Below are 24022 nucleotides of genomic sequence, written 5' to 3' on the forward strand. Positions count from 1 at the left end.
CGAAAACCCACCTCTGTAAGAGGGCAGCTTATGTAACCCAGAGCTGGGTTTGCAGCTGATCCTTGCACACCTCCCCCATAGATGTACCGGAGCTGCCATCGCTTACCCAACGTGGAGATATGACTCAGTCTGTTCCCCTCTAATAGTGACAGCAACGCTACATCTTCTACGAATCCGTGTACATTACTCTGTGTACATGAGGCCTGATTAAGGAGATCGTTTTCAGATTACATTTACTTCTTGAATTACTATGTCTTTTTTTTTTTTTTTTTATTTGGGCATGAAACTAAAAGCCTGAAACAGTTGATCATGTAACAACTAGTTCCTTCGACACGTTTGCTTTCCTGTAGAATGGTAGAAGGTGGTAGTGACCTTCCTCAACGATGAGGCTTTTCCAGCTGATACAGGTCCCAGAAATCACATACCATGTTCTTAGGAATTCCTGGATGTGCCAAACCAGTTGCTTCTGCCTTATGCTTAATAGTCAGACTTCTCAAAGTAGTAATAATTTTGTGGAGTCATACATGCACGTGCACACACATACATACAGTTTTAACAATAGTTCCCTGGGTAACAATTTGTGCTTGTCCTAGTGAGCTGCGCTGGCAACAGGTTCTGTGGTTCTTCCCATGTCCTTTGGTCCGACAGCAACAGCACCTGCTTTTGATACTCTTTGAGACAGACCCCACTGTCTGTCCCTAACTCTGGGTTCACTCTGTAGCACGAACACACAGCTGGTGGGAATGGAATGGGACACTTCATCTCAGGCCAGTATATTCTGGTTTAGCTTCTGCTTTTCCAGGTAGGATTTGAATGCTGAAGAGATGCATCTGTCAACTTCAGTGGATATATAAGAGAAAATCTTTTCAGTATAGAAGGGGAAAGTTAATTAATTAAGCTAAAACAGTGACTTCTAATGGTCCATTTATGCAGCATCTTAAAACGGTCTTTTAAAAAGTAGATGCCACAGCTGTTACCTGTGACTGACAGAAGTGATTCTTAGCTCTGCCCATCCTGCTGATTTGCCTTTTATACTGTGTCCTTACCTGTAGTATTTAACAACCCGAGATAATAAAACCGCAGTAGTGGATTTGTAGAAATGTAATCTATCGTGTGTCTGTATTTCAGCTGTAAAGTTTGGTCGAATGTCAAAAAAGCAGAGGGACAGCCTGTACGCGGAGGTGCAGAAACACCGAATGCAGCAGCAGCAGCGAGACCATCAGCAGCAACCAGGAGAGGCAGAACCACTAACACCAACATACAATATCACCACCAATGGGTTAACAGAGCTACACGATGACCTCAGTAATTACATTGATGGGCATACCCCTGAAGGTAGCAAAGCAGACTCTGCAGTTAGCAGCTTCTACTTAGACATACAGCCTTCTCCAGATCAGTCGGGTCTTGATATTAATGGAATCAAACCAGAACCAATATGTGACTACACACCAGCATCGGGCTTCTTCCCTTACTGTTCTTTTACAAATGGGGAGACCTCTCCAACTGTGTCCATGGCAGAATTAGGTAATGAGAGAGAAAAGCTTCCATTGTAATTGTCTTAATATAGTACCTTTTGGATTAAAGTGACACATTTAGCCAGGTGATAGCGAGAATGCTGCTTCAGTACAGCTGGGAGCGTGTATGGGCTTTCTTCTGTGAAGGGCACAGCACCCTAATTCGGGGTACGTGGGGAACACCCTATGGAAGGGGACTAAAAATCCCAGGAGCTTGTGGTTGATTGGCTCTAGTAGTGTTGCTTTTGTTTTCAGTCCTTGTAAGAACCCTTTGAATACTGATAAACAAGCTAATTTTTAGTGCTGAGCAAACAGACAGTATTTCTTTATTTGCAGATTATTTTTGAACATCTGAACTTCTTTTTCATTACCTCAATGCTCTTATTTTCTAACAAAAAGTGATGAGGCTGTTCTTTACCTGTACCTGGGAAACATGAAACCAAAGCACCAGTTTAATCAGAGGGCAGCTCTCCTTGCCACTGGTTGAAGAGAATCTGGCTCCAGATACTTCAGAAAATTTTTGCATGTAGCAACTTTTGATAATTTCCCTGGGAACCTTATAATGCCCGCAGTAATAAGCACGTTTTACTTGAAACTCTTCCCTGAATGATTACGCTACGGCTGAATTCCACAACTATGACTTGTCGTGTCTGAGACTGGAGCTGGAGCGTGCTGGGTGAACTGGTTATAAGCAGACTGGAACAGGACATTAGAGAAGTGGCTTTTAAGATTCTATTACTTATATAAGCCGTCAGGTGTTTGAAACGGGGATTTTGCTTGCTTAAGCAACACTTTTGCTAATTATTCCATTATGAAAACCTAAAAATACCTTGAAAAATCAGGTATTCCAAGTTAAATTTTTCTCTTTTTGCTAACTTTTTTTTAATTAGAGGCAAGTATATGATATGAAATTTTGCTTGATTTATTTTTGTGTTCTTTTGAGAAATTTTGCAGAGCAGAAGGGACAAGAAGGATTACTTTTTAATATCCTTATGTTGCAGAATGCAGTTCCCTGCGATATAATTTGTTGTGACAGCCAAAATATTGTGTCTGGCTTGAATTCAAATAACTTCAGTTACAGATAAGTAAAAATGAGAAGAAAAAATCAGGATAAAGGCTGTGTTACCAGCTTTATCTCAATCAAATCGTTGTTAATATTCTCATGGGAGTTATTAAAAGATCTACATTAAACCCACAGAAAAAAAGAAAGGGCTTTTCCTTCCTAGGCCAGGTGTTGAGTGTGGAACACTGGCCTAAAATGAGTTTGTTGTGTTGCTTACCTGTATTTACATGGTGCTCACATTTAAACCCCAGAGAGCGTGATGTGAGTGCCCAGCACTGACACTGCCAAACAACGTTTGAAGAATGTTTGTCTTCCAGACTAAGGCTTCAATTTAGGAAGGTGCGGCTGTTCAATGAAAGTATTTAGGTGTGTGCTGAAATACAGCCCAGAACTGAGGCCAAGGTTTGGGAATAACACAGGAATATTTCACCTTTTGCATCCTGCAAGGGCACAGGTGGAATGCTGTCAGTTGCTGCAAATGAGAGCAAATGTTTTAAGCAAACACTTTTAAAAACAAACAAACATTGCCCTGAAATACACAAAAGCTCTGATGACAACCAAAGAGTAAACTGCCTTATATTCTATATTACTGATTGCTCAGGTAGCACATACAATCTAATTTTACCTCAGCTGTATGCCAAAGACTTTTCAGGTAGTACCTTACATCAAACCTTAATGCAGCTTATAAGATACTACCCAGACCGATTGGTCCAGCAGTTCAATCTGTAGAGAGTTGGGTTTGGCCATTATTAAACAAAGCAAGTTTCAGAGAAGACCTCACACTTGAGTCCCTCAGAACACCCCCGTGCTGTCAGTGACCACCGTTCTTACTTGGTTTAAGCCTTTTCAGTGCCCTAACCTGCAAAAGCACCGACTGCAGAACTGGGTGAGACGAGTTGCCAGGCCTCTGTTTGGCACGTGCTAGAACAGGAGAACAGATGTGTCTGGAGAATCGGGGTAGAAAAGAGAAAGACAAAGCAGAAGTGGAATTCAGGTGTCTAAATGCTATTCATGCTTTTGAGGGTGTTCCTAAAGGTTTATGGAATCAAGTTTTATTAATAAATACAAATCTGCCCTATGGGCCTTTTAACCACGTATAGCAGTAGAAAATAGGTTTTTTATATTTAAAATGTTGTATAGACATTTTAAATCGTGCAGTTAACAAAGCAACTACTCTGAAGCTGAGGAAATAAACCCTTGTCTTCAGTGTGTTGTATTAATTATCTGGATTCTGTAATAAGTGTAGTTGCCTAATACTGTTTTAATAATACAAGAGTAAAAAAGAAAAGAAACTTTCTCATGTGATAGTGTCCTGCTTGACAGAACACTAAACGGGTGCTAACTATCTGTATTTCTTTATTAGAAAGCATCTTTTGCATAAAACACAAATGAGTTTAGGTTGTGAGGACCCGCTGCCTGGCCGGCAGCGCTGTCACAGCCCCACACGATGGAGGTCCCTGTGCCCTGGCCTGAAGGGCCCCTCAGCTCGCTCAGTCCCTGTTGTTGTAGTGCCGTTCTCAGCCCTGGTTTCAGAGCTGACTGTTCCTGGAGGCAGCGGGGCCTGGCAGGGAACGCGCCGTGCTGGACGCTCCCGGGTTTCCCGGTTCGTTGGATGTTAGAGCCCCCTCCCGCCGCCGCGGGCCCGGGCGGGGGGCGCCCCCTGGCGGGGCCTTTCCTTGCCCCGGCCTCCTGGCGGATTGCGATCAATGCCCTTCTTTTCAAAGCACAGTCCAAGGAGATCTGAAATTAAAGCATTTTTTTGGAAGAGGTAACCCTCTCCCCGCCCTCCCCGTTGCAATTGGAACATGCTCGCTTTCTCATGTCTGGAACTTTGCATTTTTAACGCGTGTCACTTTCTGGTCTTTCTTTTAGAACATCTTGCACAGAATATTTCCAAGTCACACATGGAGACTTGCCAGTACTTGAGAGAGGAGCTACAGCAGATCACATGGCAGACTTTTCTGCAGGAAGAAATCGAGAACTATCAGAACAAGGTATAAAAGCTTGCCAAACTATGGCATGCTCTTTTTTAAAGCATGGTATTTCTATAACACACTGCAAAATTCACTTTTTCACTGCTTTCTGTTTACTATCAGGAATGTGTATTTTTGTGTGTTTTCAAAAAATAATAGGCTAGAATCAAAAGCAGCAAGATGGTTAGGATATCCTTTGCATTTGTGGTTTTTACAGGTACAGGAAAAGGCAAAGCTGTATTCCTATAATCTGTCTGTGATTGATAAACAAGGATAAGAAACCAGAGGCGCTTTTTCAGTCCTAAATGGCATGTTGTTTTCATTTCTTAATTTGTAATCTCCTGGATCAACACCACCAAAAAAAGCTGAAGCCACCGAGTTTTGCAATTTTACATGGTGTGGTTTGTTTTGAGCTTACGAACACAGAACTGTGGGATTTCCAGCCTCCTCTGCCTGGCTGTAATCCTCCTCCTGCCACACTTGTCCCCCAGGCTCCCGGCCGTACCTGCAGAGCAGCAGCGCGTTGCTGCCGCCACACACCTCGGGCACCGAGATCTAATCCATGCTGGTATTGCCAATATGCCTTCCAGCCATTTTTGGAAAACTGTCTTGGGAAGCACTATTAAAGTACACTGTTCTTTGAAGATATTTTTTATTTCCACCAAAAAAAATACTTGATCTCAAAGAAAATAATTTTTCCACTCGTTAGGTTATGTCATTCTGAATTATTATCAACATATGAAAAAATCACTACTTGCACACCTTCTTTGTATTGTTAACAAGATGATCTTCATATATGTATATTTCATACATATCTTTATGAAGATGAGCAAGTTAGATAACGTACGTTCAGTACAAAATACAGAAGTTGATAGGAAAAATGTGGTTATGCATTGCTAGTGTCAATTGGCATTTTCTTTTGATGCAGTGATTAAAATTCCCACTGAAATCACTGGAATCTTTACAGATTGACCTTTTTGGCTTATGAAAGTAAAACCCCTCCCACGTGGATCTCTTCTGCCAACACTGAAGAAGTCTTCCATGTTTGCACAGTCACTTGTCCACCCGGGGCTTTGGCTTTGAGGTTAATTCCCCGTGTCTTACCAGCAGACTGGAGCCAGGAGCGCTCCACAGAATTGACTCTGCTTCATTTTTCAGCTCAGTTTTGCTTTATGAAAATGAGCTTTCCAAACCTTGATTAGTAATTTTTCAATTTTTCTTCTCTCTCAAACAGCAAAGGGAGGTAATGTGGCAGTTATGCGCAGTCAAAATAACAGAAGCTATACAGTATGTAGTGGAATTTGCCAAACGCATTGATGGCTTTATGGAACTGTGTCAAAACGATCAAATTGTGCTTTTAAAAGCAGGTATGTGGGTCAGTTTTAAGGTCTGCTTCTATTAGTTTTGACTGAGGAAGTTGTTCCCTGTATACAGTGATTATATACACATACATACATGTGCTGTACAATGAGCATATAAAATAATAAGGGGGGAAAACCTTACGCATTGTCTGTGTCCGTATGAAGTACTGTTCCTTCGTAGTTACTCTGGACAGAGTGACATTTTCATTATCAACAAAGGGAGCAGTGAGTGCGTAAAGGTGGAAAAGTTGGATTCAGACTTTTTATTTTGGCTTACCTTAATAGTGAATGACATATTTCAAGGTAAAGGTCCAAGATTGTTCTATGCAAGACGCTGTAGAATTAATGCAGTTTACAAATACGGGACAATTTTGTCAAAGCTTCGTGAACATAAATGTAAATGAGCTGCTTTGACTTCAGAGACTTCATTCCTCTAATAAAAAAATATTAGAGTTTATTAGCGTTAACTAAGTTGCTTTAGCAAAAACTTCTTAAGGGGGTTTGTGGGAATTCTTTTAATTCTGGGAGCAAATCAAGCTCTGCTCTGGTACACCACAGGAACCTACTGCCCTACTCCATTGATACCCAAGGCAGAGCGTAGGAAATTTTTTAATCCTCACTTGCTCTTTGCAACCGAAGTCTCTACTCAAACAGTCAAACGTACATTGTTTCTGTTTTAGGGTCTTTAGAGGTTGTGTTCATCAGAATGTGCCGTGCCTTTGACTCCCAGAACAACACAGTCTACTTTGATGGCAAGTATGCTAGCCCAGAGGTTTTCAAGTCCTTAGGTAAGGAAATGTCAAGTGTTGTATCTTAAAAAAAACCAAACCAAACAAACAAAAAAACAGAATAAAAATAATAAGGTGGAAAAGCAAGGGGACAGCTGCTTTGAGAAATTCAGACTATAGTATTCAAATAAAAGAGTTCCAAAGCTCAACTGCTTATTTTGAAAGCAGTCATGCTGGCTCTGTTTTGAGGCCAAGCTTATTTCAGGAGTTAAAACAGCTTAACTCCATGCAGTAAAGGACTGTTGGTGTTGAAATTCAACACTTAGATCAGGGTAGAGCAGTCTGGACACACTTGTTAAGAAGAGAAGCCCAGATTTCAGATCTAGTGTAACATTTTCTACATCCTGTTGGAAAAGGCAGCAGATTTTAAGCTAATTTTGGATATACTGACGTTACTGCTTGGAAGATGTTAATAGTGTTTTGTAATACGCAAAGTCCAGCTATTTGCCAGTAAAATACTGTAAATGAATTTTTTTATTTACCCACAGTTTATCATTTTGAAACTGTTTTCTGTGTATTATTGCTGATTTTAAAAGGATGCACCTCACTGGGTATAGCTTTGAGATGTAAACCAACAGGCAGCAACGGAGAATGCTGTACAATTACTGAAGTATTCTCTGCTTTTCTAAAACACCTCAAGGTGCGAGATCTGTGTGCAAACAATTTGGAGAACACAGTGTCAGGTGTGGGTTCCAGTGAAACATAAGTACATAGACATGGAGGCTGGGTTGGGGCTGAGATCTGCAGAGGAGAGCCCTCTTCCATCAGGTTGCAATCCCTTCAGAGTAGGGCTCCACTTCTCTGAGCTGTGTAATGGCATGTGTAACAGCAGAGTAACCTGACTGACACCTGTGTGAGCAAGAGAATGGATGAAAGGAGGCAGAGTTCCTTTTCTGCATGAAGAGCTTTCAGACCTTGGCTTCTCCCTTTGCTCCTGCATGTACCTTGTACACCTCTCCCTCTTCTGTGTGCTCAAGAGTCTTAAAATCAGCACTTTCAAAGTCCAGCTTTCAAACCTCTAGTCCACAGTGACATGAGAAAGCTGTTTAGAATAGAAACAAAGCTAAACCCATTCTGAGCTTGAAAATGGGCTTGGATTTTATCTGTATTTACCCCAAAAGAACCCAATGTGGAAAAGATACAATGTGCCAAATCTTCAGATGGCTACCTGCCAGGGTGTGGGAGCTGGGGACAAGTGGGAATGGGAAATAAGCTCAAGCACAAGTGAGATCTCACTGCCATCACTCCACAGTCCTTAAGGAGAAGACCATTCACCTATGCAGTACTGTACATCCATTTTTCATCTCCATCAGAATAAAGCAACAAATCTGTAGCTCTGAAGCAGTTTTAAACATGTGGCATGAGCTGTACCTTCTTTTCGGCAGGTTGTGAAGACTTCATTAGCTTTGTGTTTGAATTTGGAAAAAGTTTATGTTCTATGCACTTGACAGAAGATGAGATAGCTTTGTTTTCTGCGTTTGTTCTAATGTCGGCAGGTAAGAGATAAAGGTTTGGCAGAGGTTGTTTTATTTTGAAGTGTTTTTAATTATAATGTTAAGACTATTGGACAGTGTGAAATGTCACCACCTTTTTCAGTGTCTCCTTCTTGACCAAAACTTTGATTTTAATAAACGCATTAAAAGTATGACTTTAGGAATAAATTTATGAAGTGGGAAACCCTAATTTAAGCCCTTGTTTTCCAAATTTTCACCTCATTGAGGACTCGGCTTCTTTGCAAAAGCTTAAATGCATGTGAGTGAGAGCACTGGGTCAGTGCAGGTGAGACAGGCAGGAGGCAGCCACTGCCTCTCTACACTGCATGCCAATGCTACTTGTCTGCTAGGAAGTTTAGGAGCTTGTTTGGTTTTTTTCTAATAGCTGAGTATCTGCTTCTGATTTTTCTGTATGTCACTGTAGATCTTAGCAAGCAGATTCACTCCAACTACTCAGTCATTATGTGATTTATTCATTTCCCACTAAAAAGTTGCTAGCTTCATTTTGTAAATACCCTGCATTTTACAGACCTCGTTAGCAAATTATAAATCTTGCTCAGATAAGCTGCATTCTTCTAATTAAGGGCCTTATAAAAGTAATTTTAAATGCACATAATAAATAAGGTAATTTTCTATATAAGAGTGTATAAGAAATGGAAGTTGCAAACGAGAAAGATAATCTATAACAGACTTTAGTAACTTCCTGATGCACTGTGATTGCTGTGTGCAGTACTAGAGGTGTTAACTCCCTTTATATTTAGATCGCTCATGGCTTCAGGAGAAAGTGAAAATAGAGAAACTCCAGCAGAAGATCCAGCTAGCGCTTCAGCACGTCCTACAGAAGAACCACCGAGAAGATGGGATTCTAACAAAGGTAAGACTCGTACTGTGCCTTGTCACCTACCTGTGAAAGTACACTTTCTTATGAACAGCATCCTGATGATGGCGTAAAATCTTTTAAGCAGTTAATTTGTTATTTATAAACCCAGAATTCTTTGTTCAAAATCAAGGTGCTTAGCTGAAACTATCTACTAAAAACTAGAAGTGGTGAAATAATGATGTATTAGGGAACAAGGTTGTTAATGGTCTGAAAAGAAGTATTTTAATGTTGAACTTCATGAAAGCTGATGAAGGTTTTTATCCTATTTCTCCTACACATTTCTGCCACCCAGAATATTATTTCAGCTCTACAACATGCATGCCTTAATCCTCATGAAATCTCACCCTGTATGACAATTAAGTTGTTAGAACGTGGAATATGCAAACCAACCTTGTTTTTCAGTCCTTCATCAGAAGTTCCCCACACAAGCTTCTTCTCAGCAGCTCTTCCAAATATTGATGCCTAGGGAAGGGAAAGGAGATAGTACATGCTATTAAGCTAATCTAAAGTATCTTCACTTAATTTTTCAAAAATGGAAGAGTGGTGTGACATTAAAAAAATAAACTGAAGAACTGGGGAAGGATAGGCACCTCCTTACAGAGCTACTAGTTCCTTTTAGAACTCTACACAGCCAGAAAACTTATCATTAGTTTCACACCACAGAATTAATTACAATAGAGGCAGGATGGTCCAACCCAGGCTTTGCAGATTGTCCTCATTTCAAATCCTAACTCATGTAAGTCTGTTCCCAAGCATCTACTTTGGATACTTTTGTTGGAAGAAAGTGTCTTTCATGTGCTTTGATAAAAATAATTTACTCAGTAAGTTCAGGGAGTACCCTAGTAATATTTTTGAAGTACATATTTTTCTGCTCTGTTCCTTATTTGGCATAAATTAACAAAGACAATCTGTTGCATTGCCAGTTCCCTCCATAATATTCACAGTGGGTTTAAAAGTCATGACTGCCTTCTTCCAAGAGAAGGACTAAGTTGCATGAACAAAGATCCAGCCATGAAATACTTCTGTATCAATCCAGTGCTTGGTAGGCAAGTGAGGAAACATAATGACACATTTTCCTAGGAACTTGAAGAAAAGATTATTTCACCAATAACATTAATCCATTACTTAAATAGCTTTTGAGTGGCTTCCTGTGTTGTTTTTTTTTAATCTAACATAACAAACATCTACGACTATGCATCTGAAATGTCATTGTTAAGGTAAACAACTGAAGTGAACGCAAACTGTTTGAGAGAGCTTTAATCCTGAGAGCAAGATTGGGAGGCCTGGTTCCATATATGACCATATGACTTCTCTTCATTTCTTTACAGTTAATATGCAAAGTGTCTACTTTAAGAGCACTGTGTGGACGACATACAGAAAAGCTTATGGCATTTAAAGCAATATACCCAGACATTGTACGACTTCATTTTCCTCCACTTTACAAGGAGTTGTTCACTTCAGAATTTGAGCCAGCGATGCAAATTGATGGGTAAACGTATCACCTAAGCACTTCTAGAATGTCTGAAGTACAAACATTAAAACAAAAGAAAGGAAAAGAAAAAAAAAAGAAAAAAAAAAAGAAAGAAAACCAAGACACTTTATATGGCCCTGCACAGACCTAGGGAGCCAACACACTGCACATCTCTTGGCGGTCGGGGTCAGGCGAAGGATGGGAAACAATGAAACAAAGTTGAACTTGTTTTTCTCATGCATATGATTTCCATTATGCCTACAAATATGGACCCTTTTTCTGTCTCAGCTTCTCAATCCTTGACCTCTGTTTACACAGACTGAGGGTACTAATGTCAGAAGGTTGTTTTCTCTTGTAGTTCACTGCCCAGACTTTTGACAGAACAATCAATTTGTTGATCAGAACAGAGAGTCCACCTAGTAATCAGCGACTGGTGTGCATTGCAGAGATTTCAGCATCAGTTTGCACAACTTGCTCATTGTTTCATGAAGGACAATTTTTTTCACCTACCAGTTTGCCAGTAGACAGAATGGCATGAAAAGGGTCCATAGCAATAGCAACAATAGCATTATAATATATTACAGGGTAAATGGGCATGAAGACTATATATAGCAAAAGAGATATTGTTTATATATTGTTTTAATTAATATAAAATGTAGTTACTGGTATAGCTTTTCTTGTTGAATTGATAAGGCACTTTCATTTTGCACCTTTTTCTTTAAATTAAATGCTAGCGTGTTCATTGTTGTGTTGCATGTGCACCAGAAATTCAAGTTTAACTGAAAAAGGTTTGGCAGGTACTGGTACATTGGGAGGTATTTATGCTGCTGTTTTCCATGTTACTTTTAAAGAGAGGCTGGTCATATCCCGAAATGGTTACACAGATTCTTTTAAAGAGTTGAAAATAATAACAATTTTCTAAATTAAAATCAGCTTTTCAGCTGTTAATTTCAAAGGTACTTTTATTTTCAAATCTTTCAAACCTGGATGTTTAAAATTACATGCCTAAATTCAGATTTAGGTGCACAAGTCAGAAGCCTCCCTTTCAAAGGTGCTGAGTTTCCGTGATCAAAGTTAAACTAAGGAATTACAGATCACTTACACACGAGTAACACAGCATCCTTGAAAATCGGGCTATTGAAGAAAGTGTGTTTCTGCCCACCATAAATCCAGGTTTGAAGATAGTTACTCAAGTCTGTATCTACAGTAAAAGTATGTGTGTATGACATGTATGTGGAAAAGCAATTTTTTATACATAATATTACATACTTTTGTACTCCGTATCGTAAACAATGCCTTCAAACTCCAAAATCTAGCCTGTCAACATACTTCAGTGAGATGAGACACAGACCCATGTTCTTCCAGCATCCAGCAGTTCAGTTTCAGGTAGCTGAACAGAGAAGTCCACTGCTCTTCTTATGTAAAAAGATGCACTATAAAGTTTCTCAGATGAGGACAGACTAACAAAGTAAAGGTACACTGTTGCTAGAAAACTTTGTTTTGTACTCTGTATAATGCCTGAAAATCATTAACATCATAAATCTGCATTCTGTAATTCTGAAAGTGTGATTCCCGTATTGCTTAACCAACCAGTAAACCCAATCTTGCAGTTTTTATTATTATTAATTACCATTCCCTTTAGGAGGAATACTGTGTCTGAGCAAATTCGGCAAGTAAACCTAGTTCTGAAGGAAGCAGATTCAGAATAAATGATATCACGAAATAAACCGCGTCTGTTTGAGCCAGAGGAGCATAACTAGTTTGGATGAGATGAGGACATATAACTGGATGCCTTGTAGGCCTACACAAATGAAGATTCTGATGAAGTACACACGAAAAAGCCAGGAACTTTAAAAAAGAAAAAGGATGAGACACACTATGCTCCACTGCTTTAATTTCCAAGGATAAACAATCTCCTACATACGTTACAGTTGTTGAGAATTAACAGAAGTGAATAAAAGCGCACTGTAGCCTAACTATTTTAAAAAGGAGAATTAGGTCAGTGGGTTACTACAAACAAAATAGAGGTTTGTTCTATGATTTACACCTGTTTCCTTTGGGGTCAAATGGAGACATTTAGCTGTGACACCTATTAGGAATTTTATAGTCTGCCACATCAGGGAAGCTTACAGCCATCACTCACCTCTGTGGCTTGACAGGAGCATCAGAAATTTCCCGTACAGAGCAGTGTGTCCCCAGAGAACAGCAGGGGAACGCCTGCACCTCCGTGAGCACCGGGATGGAGACACGAGAGGGCTTTTGGAAAAAGTCCAGAGAGCTGTTCTTGTGCTGCTCCATCCTGCCTGCTCCCGAGGAGGCGGCTCGCAGCCCAGCACCTGCCCTCTCCAGCCTCACTGAAATCCTTTTCCTAGAGTCATTGTTTACTTTATTGGAGTAACTGGAATGATATGGGACTTTCATTCTAATGTGTGTTCCTATTTTTAAAACAACCCTTTTAACTAACAAACGTTTTCTGAATGTGACCAGCCTTAGGTGCTAGTCCTGTAAAGATCAACTAAACTTAATTTCAGTGTCAACTAATGAATAATGAAGTAAGACCTGTACTTTTTTAGAGAGCGAGATACAACTCCTACTTCTGACAGTAAATAGACTACCAGGCAAAATATTTTGGGATTAACTTTCAGTCACATCCTTTTCTTACCTTTTCCTGCTGAATATTACTATTATTAGTAAATTATTAGTATTATTAGTAAAGTATTAGTACTTTACCAGGCATCTAGGTGCAAATGGTTTTGTTTAGTATCTAGTTCAGCATCTTTACACCCATAAGTCATTGACAACAGAGACTACTGGAGCATTTACTAATAAAATATATAACCATGAAAAGGTTCCAGACAGGGCCTTAGCTGAACGCCCTTTGCATCTGAAAACAGCTTGGGATGGGATCTTCCAGGCCAGAAAGTGCTGCCCTTGTCCATGGGAGCTCCCGTGTCCCAGCTGTGCATACACAGCCCAAGGAACTCTGCTTCCCTGATCACAACTAGCAGCCACTTGGCAAGAGAATGTTATTTTTGTTTGCTTTTCATGGACAGGGGAACAAAATGGGATATGGCATGGCAGATGTACTGATAAAGCTGCTGCTGCCAAGGAGGCTTTTATGAAAGGGGCCGCAGAGTAGTGTTGGGGTGGCTGGTCAGAGTGGGGGCCGTGTAAGAACCCACAGCAGCAGAGGAGATGCAGTCTGCAGAACCACTGGGACTATGGCCTGGGATCAGATCAACTGAGTATTCAGTTAAAAAACCTATTTGGGGTCAATGGATATTCACATGAGTATTGTCATAATCTGCCCAGGTCATTACAAACAAAAACATGGGGATAGCTGAAAATAAAGGAATAATACATTGTTTTTCAATGATCTGTTCCTTGAAGTCTGCAAAGAGATTTTCATTGGGTGTTATATCTATCCACTGGCTTTCTAGGAAAGAGATACATTGCTGTCATTTGAACCACCCTAATATACTTCAACACCTCCAACTTTGTTTGACGTTCTTAAAACTAGGGGATTAGGTGAAAAGGGAGGCTGTTTTTAAGTTTGGTTGTTCTTTATTAAAGCTTATCTATCTTAGTACGGATACCAAGATATCTGTGTGTGTATGTGCACCTGTGTGTGTGAGAGAGTACATTTGTGTGCGCACATGAATATATGCGTGGGTACGTGTGAGTGGCTGCTTCTAGGCTGTTAAGTGTCAATGGAATAAAGAAAATGTATTCAAAATACTTAAGTCAAAAATAGAAGGTGGAAAAAAGATTTATTCTATACAAAGCCTTGTCTGGACCACTTTAGAGAGACTTCTATTTTTTTAACCCTTCTATAAATGTTTGATGGCACTTGAAATATTCCTGCAATAAAATGTGATTTGTGTAAACATTAAAAAAAGATTTTGTAATGTGAAACAATGAAAGAAAGTAATGTAATTTTTCTAAAAAACAAAAAAAAAAACAAACGAACGAACTTTGTATTATTTTCTTGATGGAATTTGTCTATTTGTCTTTGGAAAACTTTTTATTTCATTGAATGTGCCATAGTAGAGGTGTGTTTTTCTTTTTCTTTCTTTTTTTTTTTGTTTTTTACATTTTAGATTAAAGGAATAGCTGTGTTCCGACATTCCAAAATGCAAGATGACATAGCAGTCATGATTAAAAGGTTTGATTAGTAAGCTTCAATCATTGTTGCTTTTTTTGCACATGTTCTTCATTCCTCTACAGTGCAATATGTACATAGAGCACTTGCGGGTGTAACCTTGATCCCTCAGGGAAAAATACATATTTGTACAGGACTTTTCTTTTTTTTTTTTGCCTTTTTTTTTTTTTTTTTTTTTTTTTTTTTTTTTTTTTTTGCTAAGGAATGTCGATTGAATCACTTGTCTGTCGTTGAGGGGCAGCCAGATAATAATCCTATACCACTGTCACAAAACATTGATTGTTTAAATTTTGTGCCCTTTTATAATTTAAAGAAGAAAAATAAAAGTTATTTTCTGACAGTTCTTTGTGCTGATTGGTGAAAAAAAGGGTAAATAGATAAGCACCTTATGATTGACTTAACTGTGAATGACAATCCATCTCGTTACCAACAACAGAAGCCCTATCATTTTGGAGCTGGGGTTAAGAGTCAGAAACTAATGTGCTCAGGGATCTTCTAAACTCTTCAACAGGGTGGCCAGTACTACTGGTGGAACAAATTACTTTTAAAAAAATATGCTAGTATTTCTTCCCTTCCCCCTCCCCCCCCAGGCACAAGAGAACTGGATATTTTTTTTAACTAAATGCTCTTATGCGTGCCTCATTCTCTTACTCAGTTTTGCAGTATAGCTCCTCTTTGGTCTTTATTCTGTTCCAAACTAAAATAATCCAAACAGCGCAAAGGTTTTGCAATTACATTTTAGAAAATAAATTAATGCTGACCCATTAAATATATGACTGAAATTAATTTCAATACCTTCTGGACATTTTTATAGGACTATTTTTCCAGCTGAATTTCCATATTTTGTAATGGAAAATGGTGTTTCAGTATTTAAATTATTGTCAACAAATCAGTTTATGATAGTACAGTAAGAACGAAAAGGTAATGATTAGGTTTTGCAATGAAGCCACATAGTAAGGAACACAGGTCGGCAGGAATCTGTCATTGTTGAATAGGCCTCATGGTAAAGCAAAAAACCTGACTGGAAAGAAACAGTGAGGGTGAAGAAATTTTCATATCTAGTACATCAAATACAGCCATTTTAAGTGATTACAATGGCACCAAAAACCAGCAACGTCTAGGAAGTCTCCAAGTGCTAAACTGAGGATTCGGGAAGCCTGTCCCAATTAGCTTAGTTTTATGGCTTCACATTCTTTTGAAAATACGAGTAGAAAAGTAAATAAGCAACTACAATGAGCAAGACTTCAAGACTTCCTAAAGATACTGAATTTCTCCATCAAACACATCCTCCTTGCAAAAAGCATCAGTTCTCCAGTATCTTAGGTTATTGAGGGATTTTTTCACTGAGTATATAGATATGGCTTCCAGTTGTTTACTTTAGATTGTTTAAATTTATTAATTTATTTCTTATGGTTTTACAAGCTGACAGTTGAGTTTAGCTTGGAATGCCTTTCCAAGGCAGAGAACTGTTTAGCAAGTATGATCAGTTCATATCCTGGCATCTTCAGCAGAAGAAAATCCCTACTGCTGATTCGCAGTAGAACCTATTATTTACATACCTGCAGATCAATTAAACATATTGTTAATATGTACAATCTATAAGATGTGTCAACTATGTAGTCAGGTGATCCAAACATTACAGAATATTTTTGGATTGGCATAGACATTCCCCGGTCCGTACTTGATGAACAAAACAGGTTGCACAGTAGAAGCTGTACAAACAATGTGTTGGGTATTTTTCTCTACACATTCCTAAACTCCCCAATGTAGATAAACTTATTAATATAAATGTCAGAAACAGCATTTACTATACAATATCCAAAAATAATAAGCAATTTTCTCTTGAATATTTTAAATTCTACCTGTGCTAGCTGATTGAGATTGCACAGAATAAACATCTTTGTTTTCCTTAGCTGGAGAAATATAACTATTAGAATTATTTTTTCATTATTAATACTAATATCTATTACTTTAAAAGTTTCATCCATGAATATATTGGAATATTAGCCTTCTATTTTCTTTACACTTAAATATTCCTGTCAGTAAATCATTTGGTGGAAATGAGGGCAAATGCATACAGATACCAAATATAACAACAAAAAGAGAAGTTTTAAAATTTAAATGAGTATTTATTTAAAAATCATTGCAGTATGTGCTTTAATCCTAGTACTGTGATAATAGCTGACTAAATAATGCTAAGTCACTGGACTTGAGGGGAAAAATACGTAACATTGAGGATAAGATAAAGTCTATCTTTGAAACTTTATTCAGGTACTAAATAGAATTTTGACATCAAAAAAAAAGCTGTATTCTACCTTTTCCATATGTAAAGTTGCTGTTTATCTTTTTTTTTTTTTTGCCTTTATCATTGGTAGAATATAGCAATAACTTTATAGCAATAAGTAGGCTATCCAAATAAGAAACAAAACGTGGTAAAGGCTTCAAATCAATACTCATAGGTTCATTTCTTCTGCCACAATATTCACTTGTATGTCTTCCCTCATAATCTCATTATTTCTTCAAGCTGAACCTCACAATCAAGTTGTTCAACTTGATGTGTGACATCACACCTTTTTGTTAACATCTGCATGTTTTTGGTGTTCATGTGTCCTTCGTATACATGTTTTCCTGTAAGTCAGTGTTTCTCAAGCTTTCTGAAAGCACAACCCCTCTGGGCTGTATTTCTTCATAGGGCTCTCTGTGTTGGAATTAACCGACTTGTTCTGAGGCAAGGAGCACGAACCAGCTGTGATTACTGGCAGCGTTTCCTAACTGAAGGAACTGAGCTGCTGCTCGTACTGAATAGCTGGGTGGCCGCTGGGAAGGTGGCAGCCGAGGGGCAGCTCCTCCAGGTGGGGGAGTGCCCGCTCTGGGCTGCAGAGCCCAGCTGCCTCTGCCCACACAGGCCTTTGATCATCATCTAAACGCCTTGGCAGCTTTCAAATGGTTGTGACTTTCGGTTTGAGAAACACTACCCTAAATTACCCCACAAAGTCTTAATGTAGATGCACAAACTTTACAGGAACTTGCAATCTGTAATTCTATCTATATCTAATGCAGAGAATTCATAAGCAATACAGTGAATTTTATTTCACAAAAAGGCATACGTACTGTACACCTTTCTAAATCCAAAATGTTCCTCATTTCTACATTGATTTAGAAACAAGTTACAGAACAGTGGTGAACATTTGAACTACTAGGACATTAACTGGCTGCTTCTTTATATGTAACTGTATTGTCTGCCTGCTCCTTTTCTGGAGATGTGTTTTTGTATTGGATGTTTGGGCCAATGGGAGGCTTCAAGCTACAATGTATTTTCCCAGAATAAATATATTTAACATATGACAAACCCCAGACAAGGCTTTTTAAAATGTATAAAGAACTGCAGTGTTAGGTGGTTTATTTGCAAACTGTTTTCAATGTTGTCCATTTTTATGGCACCTTTAACAATAATCTTGTTTCCAAAGTACAAAAAAAAAAAAGGTTAAAAATACTCTAGCCATAACTGAATGTCAAGCAATAAAAACAAATGACTTTTTGTGCATAGATTTAAAAGAAATACAAGTTTTAGACATCTGCATGTAAATGCAATCTCTTGTTTACTGCTTTCTTAAACTTGAGCAACTGATTTCCTTATTTTACTACTAATTTAAGGACTTGTAATGGCCTGTAAACATTTTATCTTGCTCTATTCTTTCAACTCTAACTTTGTCTCTGCTTTGGAGTCATAATATTTAATGTTGTTCTGCTCACCTCTATACAGTTAACTTTTTGCTTTCATTCTGTATAGATAAAGTTATACTATAAACAGCCTACACAGTGCAAATATTTATCTGTTTATCAAATACCACATTATGCTGTATAATATCTGTTTTACTATATAATCTATTTTAGACATAGCTGTTTAGAACTAGAGTGTGCTATTTTTGTGTTTTTCTGATGTGTGGTGCTAGATAAGTTACTTTTGTGAACAAAAGCAAACAAACCCCTTTTATTCCTAGACAATACCACCTTTGGGTCTTGTTAATTTCACTGAGTATAACTATATATAAATATATATATATTTGTGTATATATATATATATACACCAACATATGCCCAACAAGTACCTGTATCAGAGTACAAGATTTGGGACATGGTTTTCTCTTTAAATGCATAGTGTCATTATATAAATTATTCTATAGTATATTTAATAAGGAGAAAATTACTTCACCGGTACAGATACTTGATATCAAATGTAGAATTTTTTTCTACATTATTAACATTATTAATTACTGTTATTAAAATTGTTCTGTCCAGCTTGTTATCCTTTTGGTTACTAAAAGAGTCTGCCTGTATTGTATCAGAAAAAAGAAAAACATCTAATCTGCCAGTATAAAATAATTAGAATATGCTGTCTGTCTGAAAGGGAGGTAGTTATTTGGCTTGTCGGGAGAGTTCTATCCTGTCGTTGCATCTGATATTTATAGATGTTATTCTGCTGGGTGCCTTCCTCCCTCTTCACTTTAAATAGGATCTGTACACACTCAAACTGCGGATGTTACTAGGCCACGCCTACACACTTAACTCCGGTTACTGTAAATAGGAATTTTCTGTGTAAATCTTCCATGATAGATGGATGGCTAAATTCAGTCCTTGGATATGCTTTATACATCATGCAGACAGATCCAAGGACAGCCATTAGAAACTAAAGTTAATCAAGAAGTGGAATTTGCAATGTTTTGTCAGGTCTGGGGGTTTTGTTTTTATTTTTCATGTATACCTTAATTTACGTAGTCATGTACCCTTAAAAGTATTCCTGTGCCCTCTTCTTTTCATTCTAGATATTGTTTTCATGTTAATTCTTAAAAACTGATGGATATCAAATATCTAACTAAGGAGGTAATTAACCTTTTAAATATTTATTAGAATTTTTCTGTAATATTACTGAATTTATAAGATCTTTAGCAAAGATTTTTGAGCAATTTATTAAATACAATGTTTCTGTTTACTGCACTTTTTGATAATAGAAGGTAGTGAATTTTAAAGCCATGATTCTTGGCTTCCATGCACTGCTTTTATACCCTCAATCCAAGGAATATATATATATAAATAATTTTTTTTAAACAGCAAACATACTGTTGTCCTAAAAATAAATACAAACTTTACTGCACCGTGGGTATATTTTCATAAGTGGAATGTTTAATTGCAAACACTATCAGGACAATTATAAAAACCTCTTGAAGCTTCAATCTTATTTAAATATAAGCCATGACAATTTTATTTTCCCTCCTTGATTTAAGTCACCTTTTGATATTTTCAAAGAGAAAAGGAGTCACTCTCAAATTTGTATGTACTAACTTATACATAATGCTAGGAACATGTTCTCCCTATTGTTTTAATTTTAATAGTTTGATATATTTATGCAAAACCATTTGGTTAACATGTATTCTCCCTCTTTACTAAATGTTCAACGTAACAAGACCAATCAGAATAAATGCTGATTACAAATATACATCAGTTTGAAGATTAAGCACATAGACTTCAAAAACCTCGCTGAGTGATATGCTCAAATTTCTGTATGTAAATACACACAAGTTTAAATGCAATTATACTGTACATGTAAATATATGCTGTTATGTGTACAGTATGTATAAATTCCTTTTCTAGCCACAATAAAATGTAAGCCATCAAGAGGAATGCTAAAGTGGTATTGTACTAAACCTTTGCTAATGATCTTTACCCAATCACTTAACTTTTCACTTTCATGGACCTTTCCAACTCACTCTTACGATAGCCTGCTTATATTCAAGTTTGTTATTTTACTCAGTCCCGAAAAAAGTATTTTGATTCATTTTGTAAATATGACTGTAAAAATAAGAGATTTAATGTTGTCTTTTAAATACTCCAATTTTCATTCTAATATGAATGTTGTTATATTGTACTTAGAAACTGTACCTTTAATATTACATTACCTTTATTAAGTGCATTGAACACATCGATTTTAGATGTGCTTTATGTACTGTTATCCTGTAATAAAAATTCAGCTTCTAATGGAAAAATCTGTCTTAAGTTTTTGTCAGTAGCATCTTGTTTGTTTTTCTGAATCATGGTTTAATAAGTTTATTCCTTAAGGAATGCATCGTTACAAAATCAGGCTGTGCTTCCAAGCACGTATGTCAGAGCTGTTTAGCACATACATCAAGTAATGTTTGGCAGGGGGAAAACAAGACTCCCGAGCACCTTTTCAGCTTCTCTTTTGGCCAACAAGAGCTTTAAACCTCCTCAGAATGAATGGGTATTAGTCTAGCTTCCCTCTCCTGGAAATGTATCATCTTATTTGAAATCACAGTTCACTGCATGAAGTACAAGATACAAGAAGCCTGGCTTAAGGCCTTCCCAGTGACTTTGGAAATAGCACTTCCGGCTAGATCTAAATGAGGATTTGGGTATCAAAATTGAGGTTTTAATACAATTTAGGCATCAAAATTCAAAGTTGCAACATTCCTCTGCTGTGCTAACTTTGGGAGCACCTGAATGTCAGCAGCACACTTGGTCTTCAGACTTCAGGCATGTAAAATAGAATCATAGAATCATAGAATTGTCCAGGCCGGAAGGGACCTCCAAAGGCCATCTAGTCTGACCTCCCCACAGTCAGCAGGGACACCCCCAACTAGACCAGGTTGCCCAGGGCCTCATCGAGCCTCACCTTGAATATCTCCAGGGATGGGGCCTCAACCACCTCCCTGGGCAACCTGTTCCAGTGCTCCACCACCCTCACAGTAAAGAACCCCCTCCTAATCTCCAATCTAAATCTGTTCCCCTCCAGCTTAAAGCCATTGCCCCTCGTCCTGTCACTGCAGGCCTTTGTAAACAGGCTCTCCCCAGCCTTCCTGTAGGCCCCCTTCAGGTACTGGAAGGCTGCTATTAGGTCTCCCCGGAGCCTCCTCTTCTCCAGGCTGAACAACCCCAGCTCCCTCAGCCTGTCCTCGTAGCAGAGGTGCTCCATCCCCCTGACCATCCTTGTGGCCCTCCTCTGGACCCTCTCCATCAGGTCCATGTCCTTCTTATATTGAGGGCTCCAGACCTGCACACAATACTCCAGGTGAGGTCTCACCAGAGCAGAGTATAGTGGCAGAATCACCTCTCTGGACCTGCTGGCAATGCATCTCTTGATGCAGCCCAGGATGCGATTGGCCTTCTGGGCTGCAACTGCACACTGCCTGCTCATGTCCAGCTTCTCATCCACCAGCACCCCCAAGTCCCTTTCCTCAGGGATGCTTTCTAATACCTCACCCCCCAGTCTGTACTGATGGCCAGGATTGTTCCGGCCCAGGTGCAGAACCTTGCACTTGCTCTTATTGAACCTCATGAGGTTCACCTGGGCCCACCTCTCCAGCCTGTCCAGGTCCTTTTGGATGGCATCCTGTCCCTCTGGTGTATCGACAACACCACACAGCTTGGTATCATCCACAAACTTGCTGATGGTGCCTTTAATCCCTCTGTCTATATCATTGATAAAAATGTTAAACAGTATTGGCCCCAGCACGGACCCTTGAGGAACACCACTTGTGCTGGTTTCCATCTGGATGGAAATCCTACTTCTGCACTTACCCAGACACGCCTCAGTCTTGACAAAGCTTTAACAACTCATTATTTATATACCTGACCATGATCCAGAAAGAGGTATTAGCATTCATCTTTGAAGCACTATATCTAGATGCAGCCTTGACCTACAGGTCAAATCTACAAAAAGAAAGTAGTGGAAGCCATCACTTCCTTAGAACTCTAGCACTACGTAGTGCCATTCGTTCTACAGGAGCTCTATGACTAAAGCAGTCTTCAAGACACTGAAAATCCAGACTGAATTTTCTTATCTTCAGGACACAATTTCCACTCACAGGAGAGTTCCTAACCACCAAGATATAGGTTAGGCAAGAACTATATACAGAACTATGTATGCTCGATATAAAATGCAGGAGTATCTCTGAAGTGAGGCATAAACCAAGGACTCCCATGCCAGCCCATAAGGAAAGCTAAACTGTGGGTTAGGAGGTGGTGGTTTTGATCCCCAACTATTTCACAGAAATACAGAATGGTTGAGGTTGGCACGGACCTCCAGAGGTTACATGCAGGGGCCACCTAGAACCACATCCAGATGGCTTTTGAAGTATCTCAAGGATGGTAACTTTACAGCCTCCCTGCACAACCTGTGCCAGTGCTCACTGACCCTCACAGTGAAAAAGTGTTTCCTGATGTTCATGTTTATGTCATGAAGTAGAAAGATCACGTGTAGGAAGTAGCACCATTTAAAAAAAAATTTAAAAAGTAGACACAGCACGTTACAGAGAGATGCAGACTGTAATATTTAACCTGTCACATACACAATCTGTGGTAAGTCTTCTAATCATTTGTCTACATAACTATTACCATACCTGGGTTTTGAAATGAGGTTATTCTTTACAAAGCTATCTCCAGGACTGGGCTCTGTGTGGATCCAGTAGGGGGACAGAAACCTTTCAATTTCTCTGAGATATAGAAACCAAAAAAGAGCAGAATTAAACTCTCTGTCCTTAAAACTGATCTGTAAGCATGCTAAAGACACTTCTTTGTTGGTGGGTTTGGACATCATTCTGAATCATCTCAGTATTTTTATGTATTTGCCGATACTGCCCAGAGCTTTAGTTACAGGACTAGATGCTGTAACACTTCGTGCCACAATCCCCACTTCCCTCTTTATTTCTGCATCTGTGGAGCTGAGAAGGGCATCACCTTTTCCTGTAACACCACAAGCAAATGAGTTTCCATCACCTAGACCAACGGGTTCTGAGAACAAAATTTGAATTCCACGTTTTACCACACTGGGAAGCCTGATCATCAGAAAAAAAAGAGCTTGTGGCTGTGGCCACGTGTTAGCAAGTGGAAAGTGAACCAGGGAAACAAAGCCTTGGGGAGAAGGGAAGCCGATAAACGCGGTAACCTCCACGGGGCACCTCAACCCTCTCGTACAAGGCCCCAACCCCCCTCAGGGACAATCCGCCCAGGAAAGCCCGGCCCGGCCACCCCTGCACGCGCAGGGCGGGAATCGCCGCTCGAGGCACCAACATCTGGTCAGGGCCACACCTTGGTGAAGAACGCGGAGTCGTAGCGGAGCCCTCAGCGCGAAGAGGCCTTAAGCACGTTTCATCCCTCGGCGAGGCGGGACGGAGCCGGCACTGGCAGAGGCCTCGGCGGCGACACCAGCCCCTCACCCTGCAGCACTGCCCCCTGCCACAAGATGGCCGCCGCAGCTCCTCCAGCCGCGGCTCCAGCCTGCGTTGCCATTGGCTGGCACAGAA

The 24022-nt window shown here is 39.2% G+C and overlaps 1 protein-coding gene and 1 long non-coding RNA gene across 3 annotated transcripts in view; one reads left to right on the forward strand and one right to left on the reverse strand.

The window, feature by feature from the left end:
- RORA (RAR-related orphan receptor A) overlaps positions 1-13916 on the forward strand; it is a 217196-nt gene extending 203280 nt beyond the window's left edge. Inside the window, exons 6-12 of the mRNA XM_014944530.1 lie at positions 1129-1524; positions 4450-4571; positions 5785-5917; positions 6592-6699; positions 8085-8195; positions 8954-9066; positions 10401-13916. Coding sequence (XP_014800016.1) covers positions 1129-1524; positions 4450-4571; positions 5785-5917; positions 6592-6699; positions 8085-8195; positions 8954-9066; positions 10401-10565 — 1148 coding nt within the window. The 3' untranslated portion in view covers positions 10566-13916. The remainder of the gene's footprint in view (positions 1-1128; positions 1525-4449; positions 4572-5784; positions 5918-6591; positions 6700-8084; positions 8196-8953; positions 9067-10400) is intronic.
- On the reverse strand, positions 246-23961 carry LOC106889478. 2 transcript variants are annotated; one of them, XR_001412338.1, is made up of 5 exons: positions 23808-23961; positions 23120-23212; positions 9463-9534; positions 2795-3017; positions 246-837 (listed from the first exon to the last, which is right to left on the reverse strand). It is a non-coding gene; the product is annotated as an uncharacterized LOC106889478 (long non-coding RNA). The 2 variants fall into 2 exon arrangements; XR_001412339.1 differs by lacking the exon at positions 23120-23212.
- Positions 23962-24022: the final 61 nt, after the last annotated feature.

This window comes from Calidris pugnax, unplaced genomic scaffold (genome assembly GCF_001431845.1).
Source record: "Calidris pugnax isolate Ruff unplaced genomic scaffold, ASM143184v1 scaffold70, whole genome shotgun sequence".
Classification (NCBI taxonomy): domain Eukaryota; kingdom Metazoa; phylum Chordata; class Aves; order Charadriiformes; family Scolopacidae; genus Calidris; species Calidris pugnax.